General features: G+C 44.3%; 2 protein-coding genes and 1 non-coding gene across 5 annotated transcripts in view; 1 reads left to right on the plus strand and 2 right to left on the minus strand.

The window, feature by feature from the left end:
- Positions 1–10,284, plus strand: part of GAREM1 (GRB2 associated regulator of MAPK1 subtype 1) — a 222,527-nt gene extending 212,243 nt beyond the window's left edge. For 2 of the 3 annotated variants that reach the window (XM_059040273.2, XM_067014837.1), the window contains 2 exons: positions 3,551–3,717; positions 5,095–10,284. In XM_059040273.2, coding sequence (XP_058896256.1) covers positions 3,551–3,717; positions 5,095–5,992 — 1,065 coding nt within the window. In that variant the 3' untranslated portion in view covers positions 5,993–10,284. The remainder of the gene's footprint in view (positions 1–3,550; positions 3,718–5,094) is intronic. The other variant, XM_059040274.2, reaches the window with a different exon arrangement.
- A 7,864-nt stretch (positions 10,285–18,148) lies between these two features.
- Positions 18,149–18,221, minus strand: TRNAE-UUC (transfer RNA glutamic acid (anticodon UUC)). Its single transcript has one exon. It is a non-coding gene; the product is annotated as a tRNA-Glu (tRNA).
- A 969-nt stretch (positions 18,222–19,190) lies between these two features.
- Positions 19,191–19,793, minus strand: part of MEP1B (meprin A subunit beta) — a 46,549-nt gene continuing 45,946 nt past the window's right edge. Inside the window, exon 10 of the mRNA XM_059040286.2 lies at positions 19,191–19,793. Coding sequence (XP_058896269.2) covers positions 19,191–19,793 — 603 coding nt within the window.

Consider the following 19,793-nt stretch of genomic DNA (forward strand, 5'->3'; position numbering starts at 1 on the left):
GTAAACAGTCTGTTGGCAGAGTTCAGAAGCAATGACAAGTACTGGTGGCTCCCTGTGATGGTCCCAAACCGCACCTGTAACAGTTAGAGCTGGGCCTTAGGAAGTGACAGGAGGGGATGGGCAGTGAGAACTAAAGCAGAGCGAGAGGCAGGAAAGCACAGGGTGTGTTTAGGTGACACGGAATCTGACCCATTGGATGGACCCATGTACTCATATAGAGGAGTGGTGAGGGAAATAACTAGGAAGATGGAATCAAATGGGATAATTTCTTCCAGCGAGAAGAAATCACTAGAAAGACTGCAGCAGGCCTCAGTGGGAGACAGGAGAAGCTGGACTTTATCCAGTAGTCAAGGGGGGCCACTGGAGATGGGAAGTAACAAGATGAAAGCCACATGCTGAGACTTTTGGAAGGAATGAGCCGAAAATGTAGCACTTAAACGTGAAATTGAATATGAGGAAAAACTGGAAATAGGGTGATTGGCCATCTGGTCTTATAAATTGCCTTTTATTGTCAGATAAAATTCATTTCAAGCCACAGCTACATTTCTCTTGGATATAAATGTCCCATGATGAACGAAATCAAGAAGCAAAGAGAAGTAGAATAATTACTGTTAGAAGGATGTAAGAGATAGAAAGTAAGATGGCACAATAAACCCTCACAGTGTGTCGGTGTGTCACTTCTGAACCCCAAAATGTATACATTCCCCCAAAGCATATATAGTTTTCCCATAAAATGCACTGCAGTATGACTTCATTTGAGCATCCACGTCTGCAGCAACAAGTTAAAAGAAACACGTGGAGATGCGTCTCCCGGGTCACCAGCCGCGCTCACCCCGAGAGGGCCGCCCTCCCGCAGCTGCCCGGTGTAGCCCTCACTAGTTTTGTTCCTCCACAGTGTTACAGCTGAATTCTTGTCGCCGACGGGATCCCACTGAAGTCGGGTTTTGTTTTGTTTTTAACTACCTTTTCTCCAAAATGGGTTTCAAATAAGCCTAGTTCTTTCCCATTGAAGTCACACAATTACACCCAAACTGCCCCCTCATCACAAGGGAAGAAATCTTTCTTTGGTCTCATGTTAGTATCTTTTCACTGACAACATCACACACACACACACACACACACACACACACACACACACACACACACACACACACACACACACACACACACACACACACACACACACACACACCCTTTTGTTCTTTAACCCCTTTCAGGAGTCATGTGGCCATTGCAGTAGCTTTCCATATTTCAAATGCTGTGTGGAGTGTAGCTGGAAACGTTCCGGTCAGCCGAGCTCACCTCGCGGGGCCCTGTGACCTACAAATGCTTCTTTTTACTGCTGCCTCCCCCGTCCCCTCCTGTCACCGGGAAACCTATGGGGAAGCTCTTTAGGACTGTCCAGTTATGGAAGGAGGGGGCAGAACCAGATGTCAGGAACCTTGAGAGTCTGGAGTTATAGGAAGAGAAGAGAGGACTTCCCAGAGGTCAAAGTCAACTACAAGTGGCTGCTTTTCTGTGTTCCGAGACCTAGGTCAGCTGATCATCCTGAATTAAAATGCATAGTGTAGTCGACATCTCAGCATATCATAATTGACATCTAGGTAAGTGGTCCCTAATGAAATATATTTAATGACTAATTCCAAAATTTCTAAATCAAATTCAGCCTTAACCCTGTTTTCCTCATGCTTCTCTCTAATCCCATGTTGAGAAGCGATCGTTTATTTTTTATATGGAAAAGTTAACTGACGGACTCCTTATCTTCTTACGTTTTCCATTATTTTCCTGTTATTCTAAGCGTAGACAGAACCAAGCACATCTATAAAAGCCGCACCCATCCACCCCAGATTCTAAAGACATTCCCTAAGAAAGAAAAACACAGTTGGCTACTATACAATTCGCTAACAAGACAGAAGGAAGATGACACAATATCTTACTTATTTTGTAACCAGTATATGCTCCCAAAAGCCAGGGAGTGGAGCGATCCAGCCAGAACTTTTCAGTGTCCTAGTTGGTTCCCAGCTTCTTAAGAAGACCCCAAAGTGAGGCAAGAGTCCCCCTGGGCCAGCTTACAAGCAAGCCTCCCTCTTCCTTATCCAAACCTCATTTCCTCCTCCACCACCACCTTTTGAAAAGCTCAGAAAGAGAACGCCCGCGGCTGTTGGAGAAGAGAATCTGCTGCTCTCAATATTTCGTTGTAGCCTAAAAGGCTGCTGCAGAAGAAAAACTGTATCCAGTGGGTCCCAACAGTCAGGGTGGTGGATCCTCTGGGTGGGAGCAGTGATTCCCAGACGCAGGGAGAAATGCAACGGATGAGACTTTAAATGGCTTCTGTTTCGCTTAGAATTGAGGTTTGCCGGGTCACCCCGGGGTCACATGACTTTTTTTAACATCTGGTTTTCTCCAGCAAGTGAATCAGGCCTCAGAAGCCAGTTAGAGGGCCAGGGTGCAGCGTAGGTGGTAGGCGATGCAGTGTAACGTGAGCCCGTTTCATTTGGTCTTAAGCAAACTCCAAACCAAAGCTAACAGGAGCTCCGTTTCATTGTCTTCATTACCCAGAGCCCCTGGGACAGAGGAATCGAAGGCAAAGGTGAAAAAAAATGGGTGGGAACACAGCCTAAAAGCAAGCAAGGGTTTTTGTTTTTTGTTTTTTTTACAAAGTCAGAATTGGCTCTGTTTTTACCTAGGTAGTTAAGGGTAGACTAGCTGAACCAGGTATAAACTGCCCCCTGCTGTCTGACACAGAGAAGTACATAAAAATATCTCCCTGATTAAAAAGAACCGTATTCTGAAGGCTGGCCATGAATGGAAAACAAGCTGGGGCGAAGGCAGGCAAGGGATGGCACAGGTCACCTGCCTCCCTCTCCGGTCACCCTCCCTCCGAAGGGGGGGGTGAGGGAGGTGGCGTTTTTCTGATTTGGAGAGCTGCCTCGTTACGCATCTGCCGCCTTGTTTCTCAGAGTGTGGTCTGTGGTCCAGCAGCATCCGCATCACCTGGGAGCTTGAGATGCAGAGTCTCAGGCCCCACCCTTGGTCTACTGAGTCAGAATGTGCATGAAACAAGATCCCCAGGGAATTCACGTGCACAGTTACCTGTGAGAAGCCCCGACCGTAACCTCAGAAGGAGCCTTTGCACTAGACAAGGTCCACTGTTGCCTCGGGTTTGTAGCAAATCGAATTCAGTTTGAACAGTGAAGAAATACAACTCGCTAGGAGAATGGAATCCTTCGTTAATATCGTGATCACTTACGCCCTTATTTTCATCCTACTCCTGTTGCCTGCATCCTCATGTATCACCGGCTCTTTACCGTGCTGTCCTTCCCATTACTTGCTACATTTCTGCACCATCTGCCAAACCGTTTCTTTCAAAATCGCTCCATCTCTGGCAGCCTCCTGTTTCCCACAGCCCTTGTTTGCTCAGGTCTCCTCTCCCCTTCTTCCACCCCTGCTGGTGTCACGTAAGAAGAGCAGCCACTGGGCCCTCCGGGAGGGAGCTGGCCCTGTGCGTAGTCTGAGTGTTGCTAACCCCACGTGTTCTCTTCTGCGCCAGGTCAGGGAAGAATGCCGGCTCCTGAACGCCCCGCCTGTCCCACCCCGCAGCGCAAAGCCTCAGTCCACCAGCCCCTCGGTCCCTCCTCGCACAGCCAAGCCGGCGCGGCAGCAGACTCGCTCTCCCAGCCCCACCTTGTCCTACTATTCTTCAGGGCTGCACGACATGTAAGTCCTATGCCAGGGCCCACTTCCACATGGTTCCCTCATCAACCAGGTCCCCGGTCCTTGAGAACTGTGTCAAGGAGCCATCGCCTGGGCAGGGTGGTAGGAAAGGAAGTTTTCTTTTAAAAAAAGAAAAAATATATATTTTTTTAACTGGATGAGCATGATGGGGCCCTGTTGGTTCTGAGCTAGGATAGAAGAGCCAGTGACCTAGGAAGATGCAGAGTCTGTGAGGGGTTCAGTGGTTAAGGCTGGCATCTACTTGTCTCCGCTTTGACTTCAACACACGCAGACAGCACACTCAAGGAGGACCCGGAATGGCAGGGGTCCTGTCGGCTGTCTACTCTGAATTTCCACCCGGTGCTGGAGTCTCTTCCTGACCATCACTGTAAGGCAGTCTTCCACTTCCATCTGGATCCTCCCAGTGCTGTGAGCTCATTCTTTTGCACTGCAGCTCATTCCATGGTTGGCACATGCCAATAACTTTTTTAGAGATCTTTCATTATATGCAGTTGAAATCTATCTCCATGTAACTTTCAACTGTTTTCTTAGGTCTAAAGAAACAAATGTAGGTCCACCCCGCCTCTCTTGATCAGGCTGTGAAACCGTGAGGTCAGCCACGATGTAAGTCTCCTCCAAGAAGCAGCCTCAGTCCCACCTGCTGTCCCCCCATCACCCACCTCTGAGCACTCTCTGGTTTCACGGTCACTCTTAAGATAGAGCCCCAGAGCTGAGTGTGATCACATGTGACAGGTTAAAGTAGCTCTCCTTGGCAGGTATTTTTTTGTTCCCTGGACACTTAAATCTTTATGGTGATGTTACGCAATTGTGCGGAAACCAAGGCAAGAATAAGCATTTTATTCGAAACATTTCTTCCAGCCTCAGACTCTTGGATGGATATAAGGTCATCGGTGGTGGTGATGTAGTCCTGTCACTGTAGCCCAAGAATGACAAGCATGAGACACTCATTTACTGCTCTCTCACTCCACCCTTGCCCACTGCAGACATCACTAATCAATCACAGCACCTGTTGGTGATAAGCCCAAACAAGGCTAAAGATCGTTCTCATCACAAAGATCCAGACACTCACTAACGATTATTTTCTTGTTAAAAAAATTATATATTTGCCATCTCTGCTATAGCATATTCAATCAGAATCTTCATATCCATAGTTACTGAAGTACTTTAGTAATTTAAAGATTCTTTAAAAACAAAAACCCAGTGAGGTTAAGCAGGTACTTTACCATAAGAAATATAATATTTGTTGCCTAACTGCGTTTTTCTACTTAGAAGTGACATCGATGGGATAAGGATAAGCTGGATATTTTCCTTTTTTTTTTTTTTCCACTCATCTCTCTCTCTCTGTGTTTGGCTTTTAAGCAGCGTTACTAAAAGTGACACGAGTTCTCCTGAAAGCGCACCCGTTTCCTGCTACCCGTGTAACCGAGTGAAAGCAGATTCCATGGACCCCAAGTCCCCGTTTGGCAGTCCCACTGCTGAAGCTCTGTCCTCCAGGCTCTCGTGGCCTAATCATTATTCGGGAGCATCAGAGACCCAGACCAGGAGCGACTTCCTGCTGGATCCGAGCAGGAGTTACAGTTACCCCCGACAGAAGACGCCGGGCACGCCCAAGAGAAACTGCCCGGCAGCCTTCGACCTCGACGGCCACGAGCTGGCGACCAGCCCACCCGGGCCGGGGCCCATGGAGCCCGGCGGCAGTGCCCCGGGGTGTCCCAAGTCGGCCAGCTACTCTCTGGAGAGCACAGGCGGGAAGACCCTGACTGCGGGCCCCGCCAAGCAGAGCATCTCGTGCCCCGCCTTGCCTCCCAGGGCCCCGAGGCCAGTGGAAGAGAAAGCCGCCCTCGACACCCTACCTTTGCCTCTGCAAATTGATGGTGCTGAGGAAGACCCCGAGTCTGGGTCGCCGGACCTCTCCGAGGACCCGTACTTTGTTCAGAAGGGCACGCAGGACATCTTCTCCGTGTCTTACCCCTTCTCGTCACCCCTCCACCTCCAGCTGGCCCCCCGCTCCTGTGGTGACGGGTCCCCATGGCAGCCACCTGCCGACCTGTCGGGACTCTCCATAGAGGAAGTGTCCAAGTCCTTGCGGTTCATAGGGTTGTCCGAAGACGTCATAGCATTCTTTGTGACTGAAAAGATTGACGGAAACTTGCTTGTTCAGCTCACCGAAGAAATCCTCTCCGAGGATTTCAAACTGAGCAAACTGCAGGTGAAGAAAATCCTGCAATTCATTAACGGCTGGAGGCCCAAAATATAGCCAAATAACCCCAGGTAGCATTGAACAAAACATAATTGTGTGTTCTAGAAGGGGAGGGCTGGGACACAGTTTCACATTTTTTTGCACTAAAAACTTTCTCTGTAAATAGGGATAAGAGAAAACTCTTACTATGCAGATTATGATTTTGAATGGTGAACAGGCTATTTTGTACATCAATAAAAATGCTGTACAGAACACTTAGAGGTGTGCCTTGTACATCACTCAACACTCAACAGCTGCTAAAAGACAAAAGGCATGTTCAGAGAAATAATTGTTACCCAAGTAGGTTTATGCGAGAAGTTGTGATATTTATTTACAAAATAGCCAAAGCTGGAAGACCTGAGAATCTTAAAAAAAAAAAAAAAAAAAACACCTTTGAACAATTCCCTCCTTTGGGAGAATCAACTTTAGACAATTTATTCTGTGCTCTGTCCTTTGGATTGCTCAGCGCTAATTGTTTTACTCTTGTGCCTGAAAATGTTAGTAATATGAAATGACACTGCAGTGTTATGTGCTTGGTGGGGATCTTTTTATCAAAAGGCATTTTACAAAAGTCATGTGCTAGTAGAGAGGATCTCTGATGTCCTTAGAAATAATAAATCATGACCACAATAATTTATCTGTAACTGCTGCTAATTTTACTGAGCAGAGATAAAAAAAAAAAAAGACCAGAATATATACGTATATGTATATTTACACAATACAAATGTATGCTTTACACATCAGTATGAGTCTGATCTTTTAGGTAACATCTGTTCACTTTCAAATATCCATTGAAGTTTGGGGCCGTTAATTAAGTCGACTCTCTTAGGAAATGGGACAGAATGATTCCAGAGATTCTCAGAACCCTGTTCCTCGAAGCTCAGTCTTACCAGGCTCCATCACAGAAAACTTGGAACAAATCAGTAGAGAGTCTGTATTGAAGAATTAAGTTTGATTTTAAACCTATTACAGGCTGGGTTTTACACAGAATGCTCCCGTGCTGATCAGTGTCTGGGGAAATGACCATTTCTGTCGAGTGATCATTCTTTTGGGGTTTGAGGGTCTTATTCTCCTGGTATGTGGTGATGAGGGGTCTGGAGAACATTTCTCAGAGCACGTCAGGTGTTCTCAACATGCTTTCTGCTTTAGGAGAGCTCAGAAATCAGATGTACCATCCTCTGCTTTGATATGTGCTACATCTGTTGCATCATTTTTTTAAGTATCAATAAGAGTACTTGTTTAGTTCAGAAATCTCTTCTTTCCTCTCTTCCAAAGAAAATACGTGACTACCATACTTCCATTCCAACAATCCCAGGACCCAGTCTGACAGTTTTTGCCAAACGTGAATAAATACTCCAAAATATAATGGCGTCAACATAATTCTTGACTTTTTGAAGGACTATAAATCTTAGAAAAGTTATTGTTCTCCGAGCAGCATATCATCCCTAGCCCTGTCTCCCCCAGAGTCTGTCCCCACATTCTAGATGGACAGACAGCCACCCAGGTGTCAGTGTGACTTGCAGAATTGGCTTGTATGTTATTATCTGCTCTTCTTGCTCATCAGAGTAAATACACAGACGGAAAGACAAGACCCACCAGTCTAGTTTTGCAGACCTGTTCAATATATGGTTTCATTTCTTGGCATTCAAGATATTTTTAATCCATCTCATTGTTTAGAATTGGGGTGAATTGATACCTTTTCTCATTTTCCATCTTAAATCTCTTTTTTTTTTTAAAAAGCATTTTTCCCCCCAACATGTCTCCCAAAATGCAAATACTCTAGGATAAAAGTGCCCCGTAAAAGAGTACCCTGTAGAATCTGTCAAACTGTAGCACCTCTTCAGAAGTAACTGACAAGTTTATATAGAAGCTTCTAGTACTGCACTCAGATGACATGAGAAAGCATCCTTCTGTGTGAGGGGCAACTCCCTAGGTAAAGTTAACCTCTCAGAACTTTCCTTTAAAATAAAAACAGAAAGGATGACGTTGAAAAGTTGCAAGCTTTCTTTGGCAAAACCTTGCTGAATCCGTTCGTGAATCCTTAGCGCTTGGACGCTGTTCTCAATTCAGGAGGGAGGAATGAGTGGGTTTGAGTTTACTATGACAGTTGCCCCACATAAACAACTGATCCCTTTTATCTTTTTTTTTTTTTTCTTTTGCAAAACCTCAACACAAAGTCCTTTTTGTTTTTTGTCTTGGCATATGTACGTTGAGTTTATATCGATGGCAACATAGAGACTCCTTGAGGGCAGGGACTATGGCCTTTCATTCACATACTCAAAATTCATTGAGCATCGTTTGTGTGCCGGGCACTATGCTAGTATGACTTGACAGGCTGATAAAAAGACACAGTTCCTGCCCTCTTGGAACTCATAAGGTTTATGTTTAAAACCACAGTTGTTGAAACTGGGTATGTGTAAGAGAGGGGTGAACTCTCCTGGCAGTTGGATGTATGGAGAGTTAAGTGTGCCCTGTCCCTCAAGAACCCACAGAAGGAAGAAATGGCAGCCTCTATTAACGGGGTAGAAAAGAAAAACTACAAGACCATTAAAACTTGGAAAGCATTGGAGGCGGCAAGTATCTCTGACTCCCACTGACTAGTGTTCTTTTCTACTGATTGGAATTTTTTTTTAATTGGCAGTATCTTCTGGTATCTCCAAAGCCACATGGCGCCCTTACTAGACAAGGCAGGCATAGCCAGAGAGAATCATGACAAGGGACGCAGAACAGGGGGTGGAAGGAAACAGCCCTTCCCTTCTGAGCTGCGAGCTTTGCAGTGAAAAGCAGTGTACAGAGATCCCCACATGCAGAACCTTTTCTAACCAACCAGGTCAAGACTGAGGACATCTTCTGGCAGGTTCCCTGCAATCTGTGCACTGACCCCTGTGCTTGGGGGAAAGTGTCCAAATGGGACTCTTCCTTGGATTCCTTAAATGCATGGCCAAAACCATTGTAACCCCCTTAAGAAATTCAGCAATAAACCAAACCAAGCAGCTAAACTGTAAAATGTGGGCCTGATTCATGTTGGGATGGAGCACTCAAACACAGATCAATTCCTTCTCAGAATCTCATAAACGCCGGCACCTTCTCTCTCTTTTAAGTTGAGCTGCTCAACTTTATGAACTGTGAAATTTACATTTAGACCCTTTCAACCCACATAGGCCATTCACATTTATGGAGTTGCAACGAGCTGCCCATTCGACCGAATTGCAGTGTTTATTCTTGTTTCACATAGAAATAAAACAATCTGACGGGGAAACATTATGACTGTCCATTCCGGCTGTTTTCAGACATGGGTAAATACCCTCTGCCGACATTCCAGAACCACCTTGCACATCGTGCACACAACTAACTCTTCGAGAAGTTCAGGGGGCGGGTGTGGATGAATAGAGGGCTCTTCATTTTCCAAACACACTGTATCACAAGTCCCTACTCATCATGCCTACAGACTATGAGGTTAACGTTTTGAATAACAAACTGAAAAAAAAAAAAAAACCCACAGTTCTCCAAAGACCACTGTGAACTGTTCAAAGAAAATTTCAACTTCAGTCCACCAGAGAAGTGAAATCTGCTATTGGACACACAAGACTTTCAGAAACTATGACCATTAATCCCAATTCCTATTTTTCTAGGAATGCGATGGCACCAGGCTGCTGGGGCAAGAAAAATAAGTTGCCCAGAGTGCAAATGACGGAAAGTAGGATGTTTATACTGTGGGACTAATAGTGTGGAATTCTTATGACCACTTCTTGTCCAATCACATCGTTTAGTCTTCAGAACTTGGTGTTTTAAAATCTGTCTCCTTGTGAAGGCTAGAAACAAAGGGTGAACGTGATTTCTGTTAAAAGTATATACAAGTATCTTCTGTAATGTTGCTGCTCTGTCTAATTTTTAGGCTATGAGTTTTGTAATGAGCTTTTCAGATGATGAATTTCCTTTGTTTACAGTCTCATGTCATAGGGCTCAGATCATTTCTTAGCTATAAACCTCTTCTCCCATTTTCATATTAAGCTCCATTTAAAATATTGCTTAAGCTAAGCCTAAAAGTTGAATTCAATTAGTCAAAAATTTGGGAGTTTTCCTTGACTTAAATGAAAATGGTCTATTCTTTTCAAAGACTTTTGTAACCATCTTTACAGTTTCTTTGCTTGGAAAACTGGGGTTGTTAACTACCAGTTAACAGTTGCATTATTTCCAGAGTATTGTCTATGGGCCCAATGTGTACCTCAAGATAAACATGGTATGTTTTGTCTAAAAAAATTCATTGTTGATTTAAATGGTTCTGAAATGTCTATAAATAAAGAAATTTTAAAAGTTGCTCATCTTGCAATGGTTCCTCAGTGAGTTGGACCCCTGTGTGGTTTTCTAGAACCTCTCTTTCCCATCCTCATGGAGGAGAAGAGAACTTGTCTGAAGGGTTTCTGAAGACTGCAAGCTCACTCCATGTTGACAAGAGATTGAAGACTACGGCTATCGAAAGTAGAAGAAGCTGGGAACCAGGTAACCTGGTGGCAACCAAAGAGAATCTAGTACCTGTGTGGTCAGGAGTTAGGACAAAAGACAAATATAGATGGACTAGTGAGCTTTAAAAAAATAATAATGGGGGAGGGGATAAATGAGGAGGTTGGGATTAACATATACACGCTACTATGTATAAAATAAACAAGGACCTACAGTACAGCGCAGGGAACTACATTCAATATCTTGTAATAACCTATAATGGAAAAGAATCTGAAAAAATATAGATAGGTAGATAGATAACTGAATCACTTTACTGTATACCTGAAACTAATGCAACACTGTAAATCAACTAACATTAAAAAATTTTTAACAAAAATAATACATGTTTGTACAGAGAAAAAAGACAATAGCAATTCATATCTCTGGCTTATATATAGTTTAATTTCTATAATTACAATTAGCATAACAGTGCGTAGATGTGGTAGAGGGTTTTAGAGAAAGTCATGAGCATGCAGCACGCTGCAGCGTCCACCAGTAAGTTTTACAGAGAAGTTGGCAAGTGGAGGCTGGTTAAGCTTTTATTGTACTCAAAATAACATGAAATAGCTTCAAACTATCTTACTGAGCGGGTCAGGGGAGGGGTGAAGGGCAGGGAGGACAACGAGATCTTAAGTCCTTGCCTGGCTAGGATCCCCCCAGCTTCACAATCACCAAACAACCCTCCTGCCTTCTTTTGCTATACAAAGCATCCCTAAATCATTCATTCCATGTTATACTTAAACCTTCAACCCTTCTGCCCTATTTCACAGGGATAAAACCTGTGACTATACCCATAGGTGGCCACTTGCCTGATTTCAGGGCTGTGCACCGCACAAAACTATAGGGTTGGTGTGACTGGGCTAAAACGTCCAAGGACCTACCACAAGGTTCTAGAAGTACTTACATGAGATATACACTAGGACATATGACTCCCCCAAATTGGATATTGCCAAGTAAATTCGAGTTTAGAAATATTTGGGGTTAGAAGACTCACAGACATAGAGAACAGACTTGTGGTTGCCAAGAGTAGGGGGAAGGGGTGGATTGGGAGTTTGGGATTAGCAGATGCAAACTATTATATAGAGAATGGATAAACAACAAGGTCCCGTTGTATAGCACAGGGAACTATATTCAATATCCTGATAAGCCGTAATGGAAAATATGAAAAAATGTGTACAAATGTATAACTGAATCACTTTGCTGTACAGCAGAAATAAACACATTGTAAATCAACTGTACTTTCATGAAACTAACTTAAGTAAAAATTTTTAAAAGAAATACATACAATCAAGTATTCTCCAAATCCTACCTATCTGAGGTTAGAAAAAGCCAAATCATTGAAAACAGTGAGTAGGTGCTGGGTCAATTGCACTGAAATGAATTTTCCCTAAGCAGTCCCCTCTCCTTCCTCAGCCCCTCCGTGCTTAGGTACTCTTATGCATCCTTCAGGATTTACCAAGTGTCATCCCCCAAGCTGATGTGGTTTCACGTCTCTGTGCTGACAGCTTTCTGGCTACCCTTGTAAGCTATAAGTCTTTGGTATCAGGGCTTATGTCTTTGCTGTCATATCTTCAAAAGTAATGCTACTTAAGATTCTACTGAATGACGGCATGATGCCATCACGTTCCTGATGGCGGCCAGTCTTCATGCCATCAAGATCAAGACCCTGCAGCTGCATGGTAACAATGAAGTCAAGTCAAAAGAATGACAGGGCTTCCCTGGTGGTGCAGCAGTTGAGAATCCGCCTGCAGGGGACGCGGGTTCATGCCCTGGTCTGGGAAGATCCCACATACCGCGGAGCGGCTGGGCCGGTGAGCCATGGCTACTGAGCCTGCGCGTCCAGAGCCTGTGCTCCGCAACGGGAGAGGCCACAGCGTGAGAGGCCCGCGTACCGCAAAAAAAAAAAAAAAAAAAAAAAAAAAAAAATGACAAATGAAATCTGTGTTCATCATAAAATATCTAAGACTAAAAGAGAGTAAGGTAAATTAGATAGCTGGTGGGAAGCTGCTGCATAGCACAGGGAGATCACCTCTGTGCTGTGTGACCGCCTGGGGGGGTGGGATAGGGAGGGTGGGAGAGAGGGTGATGCAAGAGGGAGGAGATGTGGGAGCATGTGTGTATGAATAACTGATTTAGTTTGTTGTAGAGGGAAAACTAACACACTATTGTAAAACAATTATACTCCAATAAAGATGTTAAAAATAAATAAATAAATAAAAAATAAAATTAAAAAAAAAATAAAATAAAAAAAAAAATAAAAGAGAGTAAGATATGAACCTGTTTAGAGATTCCAGATCGAGTTTGCAACATTTGCCAATGAATAAATTTTTCTTCTAACAGTTTAATGAAGGCAATGAGTTCCGTTCTTTAATGAATATAAAGTGAACTAGAAAAGATCAGTGTGTTTCCGTAGGTTGACTCAAATATTGGCTCTAAAAGACACAGGCAAGTGAAGACTAGTAGATATGGTTGAATGACCTAAGCTAAGAGTGATCTCAGGACCAGAAGCAGTGATGGGTAAAGATAAGAAATAGTTTGCGTGCTCAAAAGCACAGCTGGCAAGGAGATATTGTGCAGGACATAGGAAAGAGCATCCATGGGCAGATCACAGAAGTTTAGAGCCAGGGGGAACCCGGGAAATGATCTGGTCCAATCTCTTAACTTTATTAGAATGAAACCCATGGAGGTTAAATGACCTCCCTGGGATCACACAAAGTTTGTGACAGAACCAGAGCTAGAAATAAAATCTCCTGTTTCCCCATTTTGTACTCGTTCCACGACAACCTTGTCTCCCAATTTCCTCAACTTTTTTTTTTTTTTTTTTTTGCGGTACGCGGGCCTCTCACTGTCGTGGCCTCTCCCGTTGCGGAGCACAGGCTCCGGACGCGCAGGCTCAGCGGCCATGGCTCACAGGCCCAGCCGCTCCGCGGCATGTGGGATCTTCCCGGACCGGGGCACGAACCCGTATCCCCTGCATCGGCAGGCGGATTCTCAACCACTGTGCCACCAGGGAAGCCCCCTCAACTTTTAAAATAACATTTAAGGATTTCTCTGGTGGCGCGGTGGTTAAGACTATGCGCTCCCAAAGCAGGGGGCTGGGGTTCAATCCCTGGTCTGGGAACTAGATCCCACATGCATGCTGCAAGTAAGAGTTCACATGTCGCAACTAAGGAGCCTGCCTACCACAACTAAGACCCAGCACAAATAAATAAATAAATAAATATTTAAAAAATAATAAAGAGCAAAAGTTTTTTAAAAAATAAAATAATTAAACTTCTAAAAAATAAAAATAACATTTAATGGTTTTTTTTTTTTTTTTAAGCACATGGAATGCCCTAGCCTGGTCCTCCAACTTCTCTTTCTTCTAAGCCTAAAAATAGGAGCTGATGTTCCCCAGTCAGTGTTAGCTGGAAAGAAAAGAAACCTCTCCTGCTTGTAAAATGGATGCTCTGTGCATGTCACCTGCTTTTTGATCAAAAACTATGACTCAGTGGAGATACTGAGACAGGTGTAAGATGAAAAAACATAAAAGAAAAAAAAATCCAAAACTAAATGTCCATCAACAGACGAATGGATAAAGAAGATGTGGTACAAATATACAATGGAATATTACTCAGCCTTAACAAAGAATGAAATAATGCCATTTGTAGCAACATGATGGACCTAGATCATCATACTAAGTGAAGTCAGTCAGAGAGAGACAACCATCATATGATATCACCTATATGTGGAACCAAAAAACAATGATACAAATGAACTTATTTACAAAACACAGACTCCCAGATGCAGAAAACAAACAATGGTTACCAAAGGGGAAAGGGGGGGAATAAATGAGGAATTTGGGATTAACATATACACACTACTCTATATAAAATAAATAAACACAGACCCACTGTATAGCACAGAGAATTATATTCAATATCTTGTAATAACCTTTAATGGAAAAGAATCTGAGAAAGAACACACACACACATATATATAACCTATATATATCACTGAATCACTTTGCTGTACACATGAAAATTGTAAATCAACTATATTTTTAAAAATCCTCCCCCCAAAATCCACGCATAGCATACACGCCTTTCATCCCACTGTATCCAGGGTAGCCCCTAGGAAGAGTGCAAACTGGAGCACCTTGAGAGAGAAGCAGCTGTAGTACTAAACATGGCCACAGGGTGGCAGGCTTTTCCAACCAGCTAATAACTACCCAAGGATTTCTCCAGTCGAGGATCAGAGCAGAGTAAAATTTTAAATCCAGCTGTACTGGGGGCCTCTATATTCCCATCAGTCACTTTTCCACTTTCCTTAGTTAGCCAAAGGCATTCAAATCCTGAAGTTATATAAACAGAAAGAAGTGGCTCAAAAAAGGTAAGGGATTTGAAAGCGGGGCACCGTACAATTTTTTCAAGCCACATTTCCACTGGAAGAGGGCAAAGGAATTTTCAAAGCGCAAAACTGACCTGTCAGAAACTTCGCTCCTTCCTGGCCCTGAGTCTCTGGAACTTTGAAAGTGAATGGTGCAAATCAGAAGCTCTTGCATAAAGAAAGTTGTACTTCACTTTTTTTTTTCCATTGATTGGTTTTGAGCAACAAAACACCCTCAACCAAAACCAAAATCTATCAAGTATCATTACACTAAAGTTGACTTTAGTGTAAAGCTGACATTACACTAAAGTTGACTTTTGAGAAAGTACATCTCCTTCAAGGCTCCTTCACTTAACAATCAAACCATGAACCTACCTAATGGACCCTGAAGAACAAAGGAAAGATGAATTCTAACGAAGAGAATATCAGACTTCGGTTATCAGACATGAACATGTTCATGCTTCATTCTCTGCTTTTTACTACTTTCGGTGCAGCATAATTATTGACAAAGTAAAGGAAGTCTCTTTTTCAATTCAACTTTTAAGGAGGTGACTGATTTTACAAATCCAGTAAACTACCAGTAATTTCAGTTTTAGTTTAAGTTGCCATCTTGAAACAGTGTAATTGCCAATTAAAGCTTTCCCATAGCCACGCTTACCCGTTTCTATCACATTTCAGTGATTAGTGAATCCTGTGGAGAAATGGGTCTTCTTCACATTGTAAAATGCTTGGCTATCCTGGCTCCATGTTTCTGTCTAGGTTACCCTGTCCTACACACAAAGGCCCTCACTTTTGGTTCCTTGTCTCTGTGAAGACTGTAGAATATGCTGGTCCTGCATATGCATCCTATCTGCCCCCCTCGAAAGCAGGAAAAGTCTAGCCACGTAAATTATCATTGAAGCATAACCTGAAACCAGGATAGACAACCATCTCACGAGGTGCAGAACAGTGTTCGTGCAGCCTGGGGTCTACTCTTCGTACAATCCCATTTTTTCACGGGTCTCACTAATCACTGAGATCGGATAAAAACAGGTAAGTATGGTACATGCTGTGTACACCAGTGATCTGGGGCACATTTTGAAGAAGTAAGATTTCTGTATGTTAATCATCCTGGATGAGATAGAAAGGTGTGGGAGTTATTTGTGTCAGCAGAAGGAAAAGGCAACCTGCAGAGACACCACTACTACAGTAACTCATAAAGTACTGGGATCTATGGATCAGTTAATAATTGATAGTTTATTTGGAAGGTTGAGATAACTTATCTTTCACAGATACTAATTGCAAAAGAACACTTTGAAACATGGCCTGGGGAAATGAAGTACACATGTCCTTCTTCAGTTAACTATTAGGTTCGCTATTATTTAACCCTGGACAACTTCTTTGAGAGAGGTCTCGTTTATTTTTGTTGGTTTTTTTTGGGTTTTTTTTTTTCCTTAATGTATTGCCAGTATTGGCCATTTCTAGAGTATCCATCCTCCATCCATAGGCTCTGTCTCCTCCTGTCACCCAGTGCCAGGGTGATATTTGGGGGCAGGAAGTTTATAAGGAAATCAGTAGCTGTTGCTAGAGTCGAGGATTTGACACCAACATGCCCTCAGCAATCCCAATATTCAAGTTCCAGGCTGTGGATTCTCCCACTACCAGACTCATTTATCCCCTAACTCAGCTACTGTCCTCACCAACCACTGTAGGTCTCAGTATTCCCAGTAGGGACCCCGCCTCCGGTCTCCCCCCAGTCTGGGTTTCTTCTCGCACCTCTTTCCCGGAGACTTCTTAGATCTGAACCCAGACTTAGCCTAAATTTCACATTTCCCTGAACCCTCTTTTTGCTCTATCTCCAGTTAGCTCACTATGATGCCTGAAAACATTCTCTAACCTGAGTTTCATAAATGTGTCCTTGTGAACAGCCAAAGTGATCCAGGAGGCAAACAACACTGGAGAGACTGGACTGATCTCACAGGCAGATGGAAGAAGGAAGGGTGGCTGGTGTGCAGTTGTCTGGGTTCATTCATTGAAGTAATTTGGGTGGCATACCTCCCATCATTCCCAAACAGTAATAATTTGCCTTTCCAATCCTGGCTGTATGAATGCTAAAGACAGGTTTGAACTTACTTTTAGTGTCAATAAAATATTGATCAGCCAGCACCTCACCCTCTGGCTTGTCCCTAAGTGATATTCCCAGTACGTTTAGAGGAAAGTGTGTCTCATGTGCTCCAAGGTTGACCAACACCCAGTTATTCTCTGATTCTCAGCCCTGGCACCACACCCAGCTGGCCATGGCCACAGGGTCACTTCCTGCTTCTCAGCCCAACAATGGAGCTCCTGAACTCTCTGATTATACAGCCAGTCCTGCAAACAGGCTCCTCTTGAGATGTGCGTTTAGGCTTTTCCGGTCCTTCTGTAAAGGTTCTGTGTGCAGCTGCTCCATCAACCTGAGCTACAGATGTGCTTGCTTACAATGCAGGTATCCAGCAGGGTACCAGGCATCCAGGTATATGTACATCCACATACCCCAACGCCTATGCCTTGAACAAACATCCTCTCAAAGACTCACAAACTCAACCCATGAGGAAATGGGCCCAATCATGAGCCACAGACCTCTTCATAACTGCACCTGAGGCTACACAGACGCCCAGCAGAAGCTTAGAAATGCCACCCATACGGGCATGATTGGCCTCCTACACGTGTGTCCATCCTTTGCTTCAGGATGGAAGCTGAGGGCAGGTTTCTTTTTCTGGTGACAAATATTGAACACCTTTGGAGTCAGCCAGTGCTGCATTTGAGTGAGAGTTCTGCTCTTTATTATTGCTGTGGCTCTGACGTCCTTTTCTTACCCATAAAATAAGAATGACAACTACCTCTTAGAGTGGTTATGAAAGTTAAATGAGTTGACATATGTGAAGCTCTTGACGGACCACTTAGTTCAAAACAAGACTCAACTCTGTTTTGAAATAGAATTAAACCCCTTTAAAAATGAGGGACAGGGCAGTGTGGGAATAACACACATTCCTTCTAACCATTAGCAAGTGCTTTTTGAGCATATATTACACTTTCTGCACAGACCAGGTACTAAAGCTGTTCTGAGTGAAGACACAGGCTGATGGTTTACAGACAGTTAGCACAATAATAAAAATCATTCATTGAGTAATTACTGTGTTCCATTCGTTGAAACACAGGAAATCACATGCACCATCTCACTTAACTTCCACGGAAGCAGTAAGAGGTAACTACTACTGTTATTCCCATTTTTAATCTATTTATTTATTTATTTATCTTGGCCACGCCATGCGGCTTGTGGGACCTTAGTTCCCCGACCAGGGATCGAACCTGGGCCCTTGGCAGTGAAAGTGCAGAGTCCTAACCACTGGACCACCAGGGAATTCCTTATTCCTGTTTTTATAGATGAGGAAACTGAGTCTAAAAGGGTAACTCATCCAAGATCACACAGCAAGTAAATGGTCAGTCTGGATTCAAACCCAAGTCTTTCTGACTCAGAGGCCGTGCTCTGATGTGGGGACACGTGCTCTGGGAGTCCACAGGGCAGAAGGTCACTGTGACTTGAAGCTCGGAGATGACCGCCTACAGGTAGTGGCTCCTAAAGAGGAATCTGGAGGATGAGTAAGAACTAGGAGACGAAGGGGAGCAGGGAGAAGGTGAAGATGTGAGAGGGAAGAAAGCAGTATTGGCAAGGTCTTGGAGATGCAAGAGAGCATAGCGTCACTGACATAAATTGTCCAGTGGGACCGCAGTGTAGTGAGTAAAGAACGTTGGTGAGAACTGAAGCGGTAGGAAGAGGTCTTTCCATGAAGGCCATCGCATTGAAGGCAAGGGAGGCTGGTCTTCAAGCAGTGGAGAAACTCCGTCATTGGAAGTAGGGAGTGACAGAAGCAGATAGGATCACTGGGAATGCAGCCGGGGAAATGGTCCGGAAGAAAACCTGGGTGCGGGAAGAGCCATTAGAAGCAATGAGGAAGCACATAGATAATTCATGTAAGTGTTGAGGTGTCCTGGGTGCAGTAGCACCAATGGGGATGTAGAGAAATGGACCAACTAGAAGAGAGTGGAGGAGGTAAAACAAAAGGACTTGGTGATCGATCCAACGTGGCATCTACTACTTGGGAACAAGCGCCTAAAGCTCTAGGTGCCTGTGACTCTCAAACTTCCGCCACGCCCCCTCCTAACACAATATGGGACCTGAAAGTAAAAGACTGACATTATGATGGGTGTTTCAGGGGCTCCTAGATATGAGAAGAAACAATAGAATATGAATTTAATGATAAATGATGGTGCCTAATCGAGAATCTCCACTGGACCCTATCCCGGTTGGGAAAAAGAAACCGGAGTTCAGTCACAAAGCATCCCTCAGCAGAGCTGGGCAGGGATCTACCAAGGGGGCGATCCCTAGCCGGGTTACCCTCCTATCTGTCACCAGCCACACTGGCCTCTGACACCACGGGGAGCCTGGGACCTGCTCAAAGTCAGAGGCCGCACAACTTGCTACCCAGGGGCGCCAGAGGCCGCGCTTCCGCTGGGCAGGGCTGTGGAGCAGAAAGCGGTACCCCGCGCACCTTCGGCAGCACCAGTGAACAGGGGTCACGGCTCCTGGGAGTAGAGGCGGCGAGGAGGGATTGAGGACGGCATCCAGCTTGTCCACCTGGGCAACCGGATAGCAAAGAAACTGAGCGGCAGGGTGGGAAGGGGTTGCTGCTTCGGCTTTGGGTGTGCTGCGTTTCAGGGCGTCCACCAGGTGGGGTTCTGTTTGGCTGCGCAGAATGAAAACCCAGCTACAGCCGCTTAGTCGAAAAGGGCTTTGTTTTCCTCGGTAACAAGCCCAAAGACGGCATTTAGGGCTTGTGAGGCTGCTCAAAGAGGCCATCCCGGAACCGGGACCACTCAGGTCTCCTGCTGCACTACCCCGGTGGCTTTCATCCTCACGACGGTAACTTGCATC

Source organism: Kogia breviceps, chromosome 15 (genome assembly GCF_026419965.1).
Source record: "Kogia breviceps isolate mKogBre1 chromosome 15, mKogBre1 haplotype 1, whole genome shotgun sequence".
NCBI lineage: Eukaryota > Metazoa > Chordata > Mammalia > Artiodactyla > Physeteridae > Kogia > Kogia breviceps.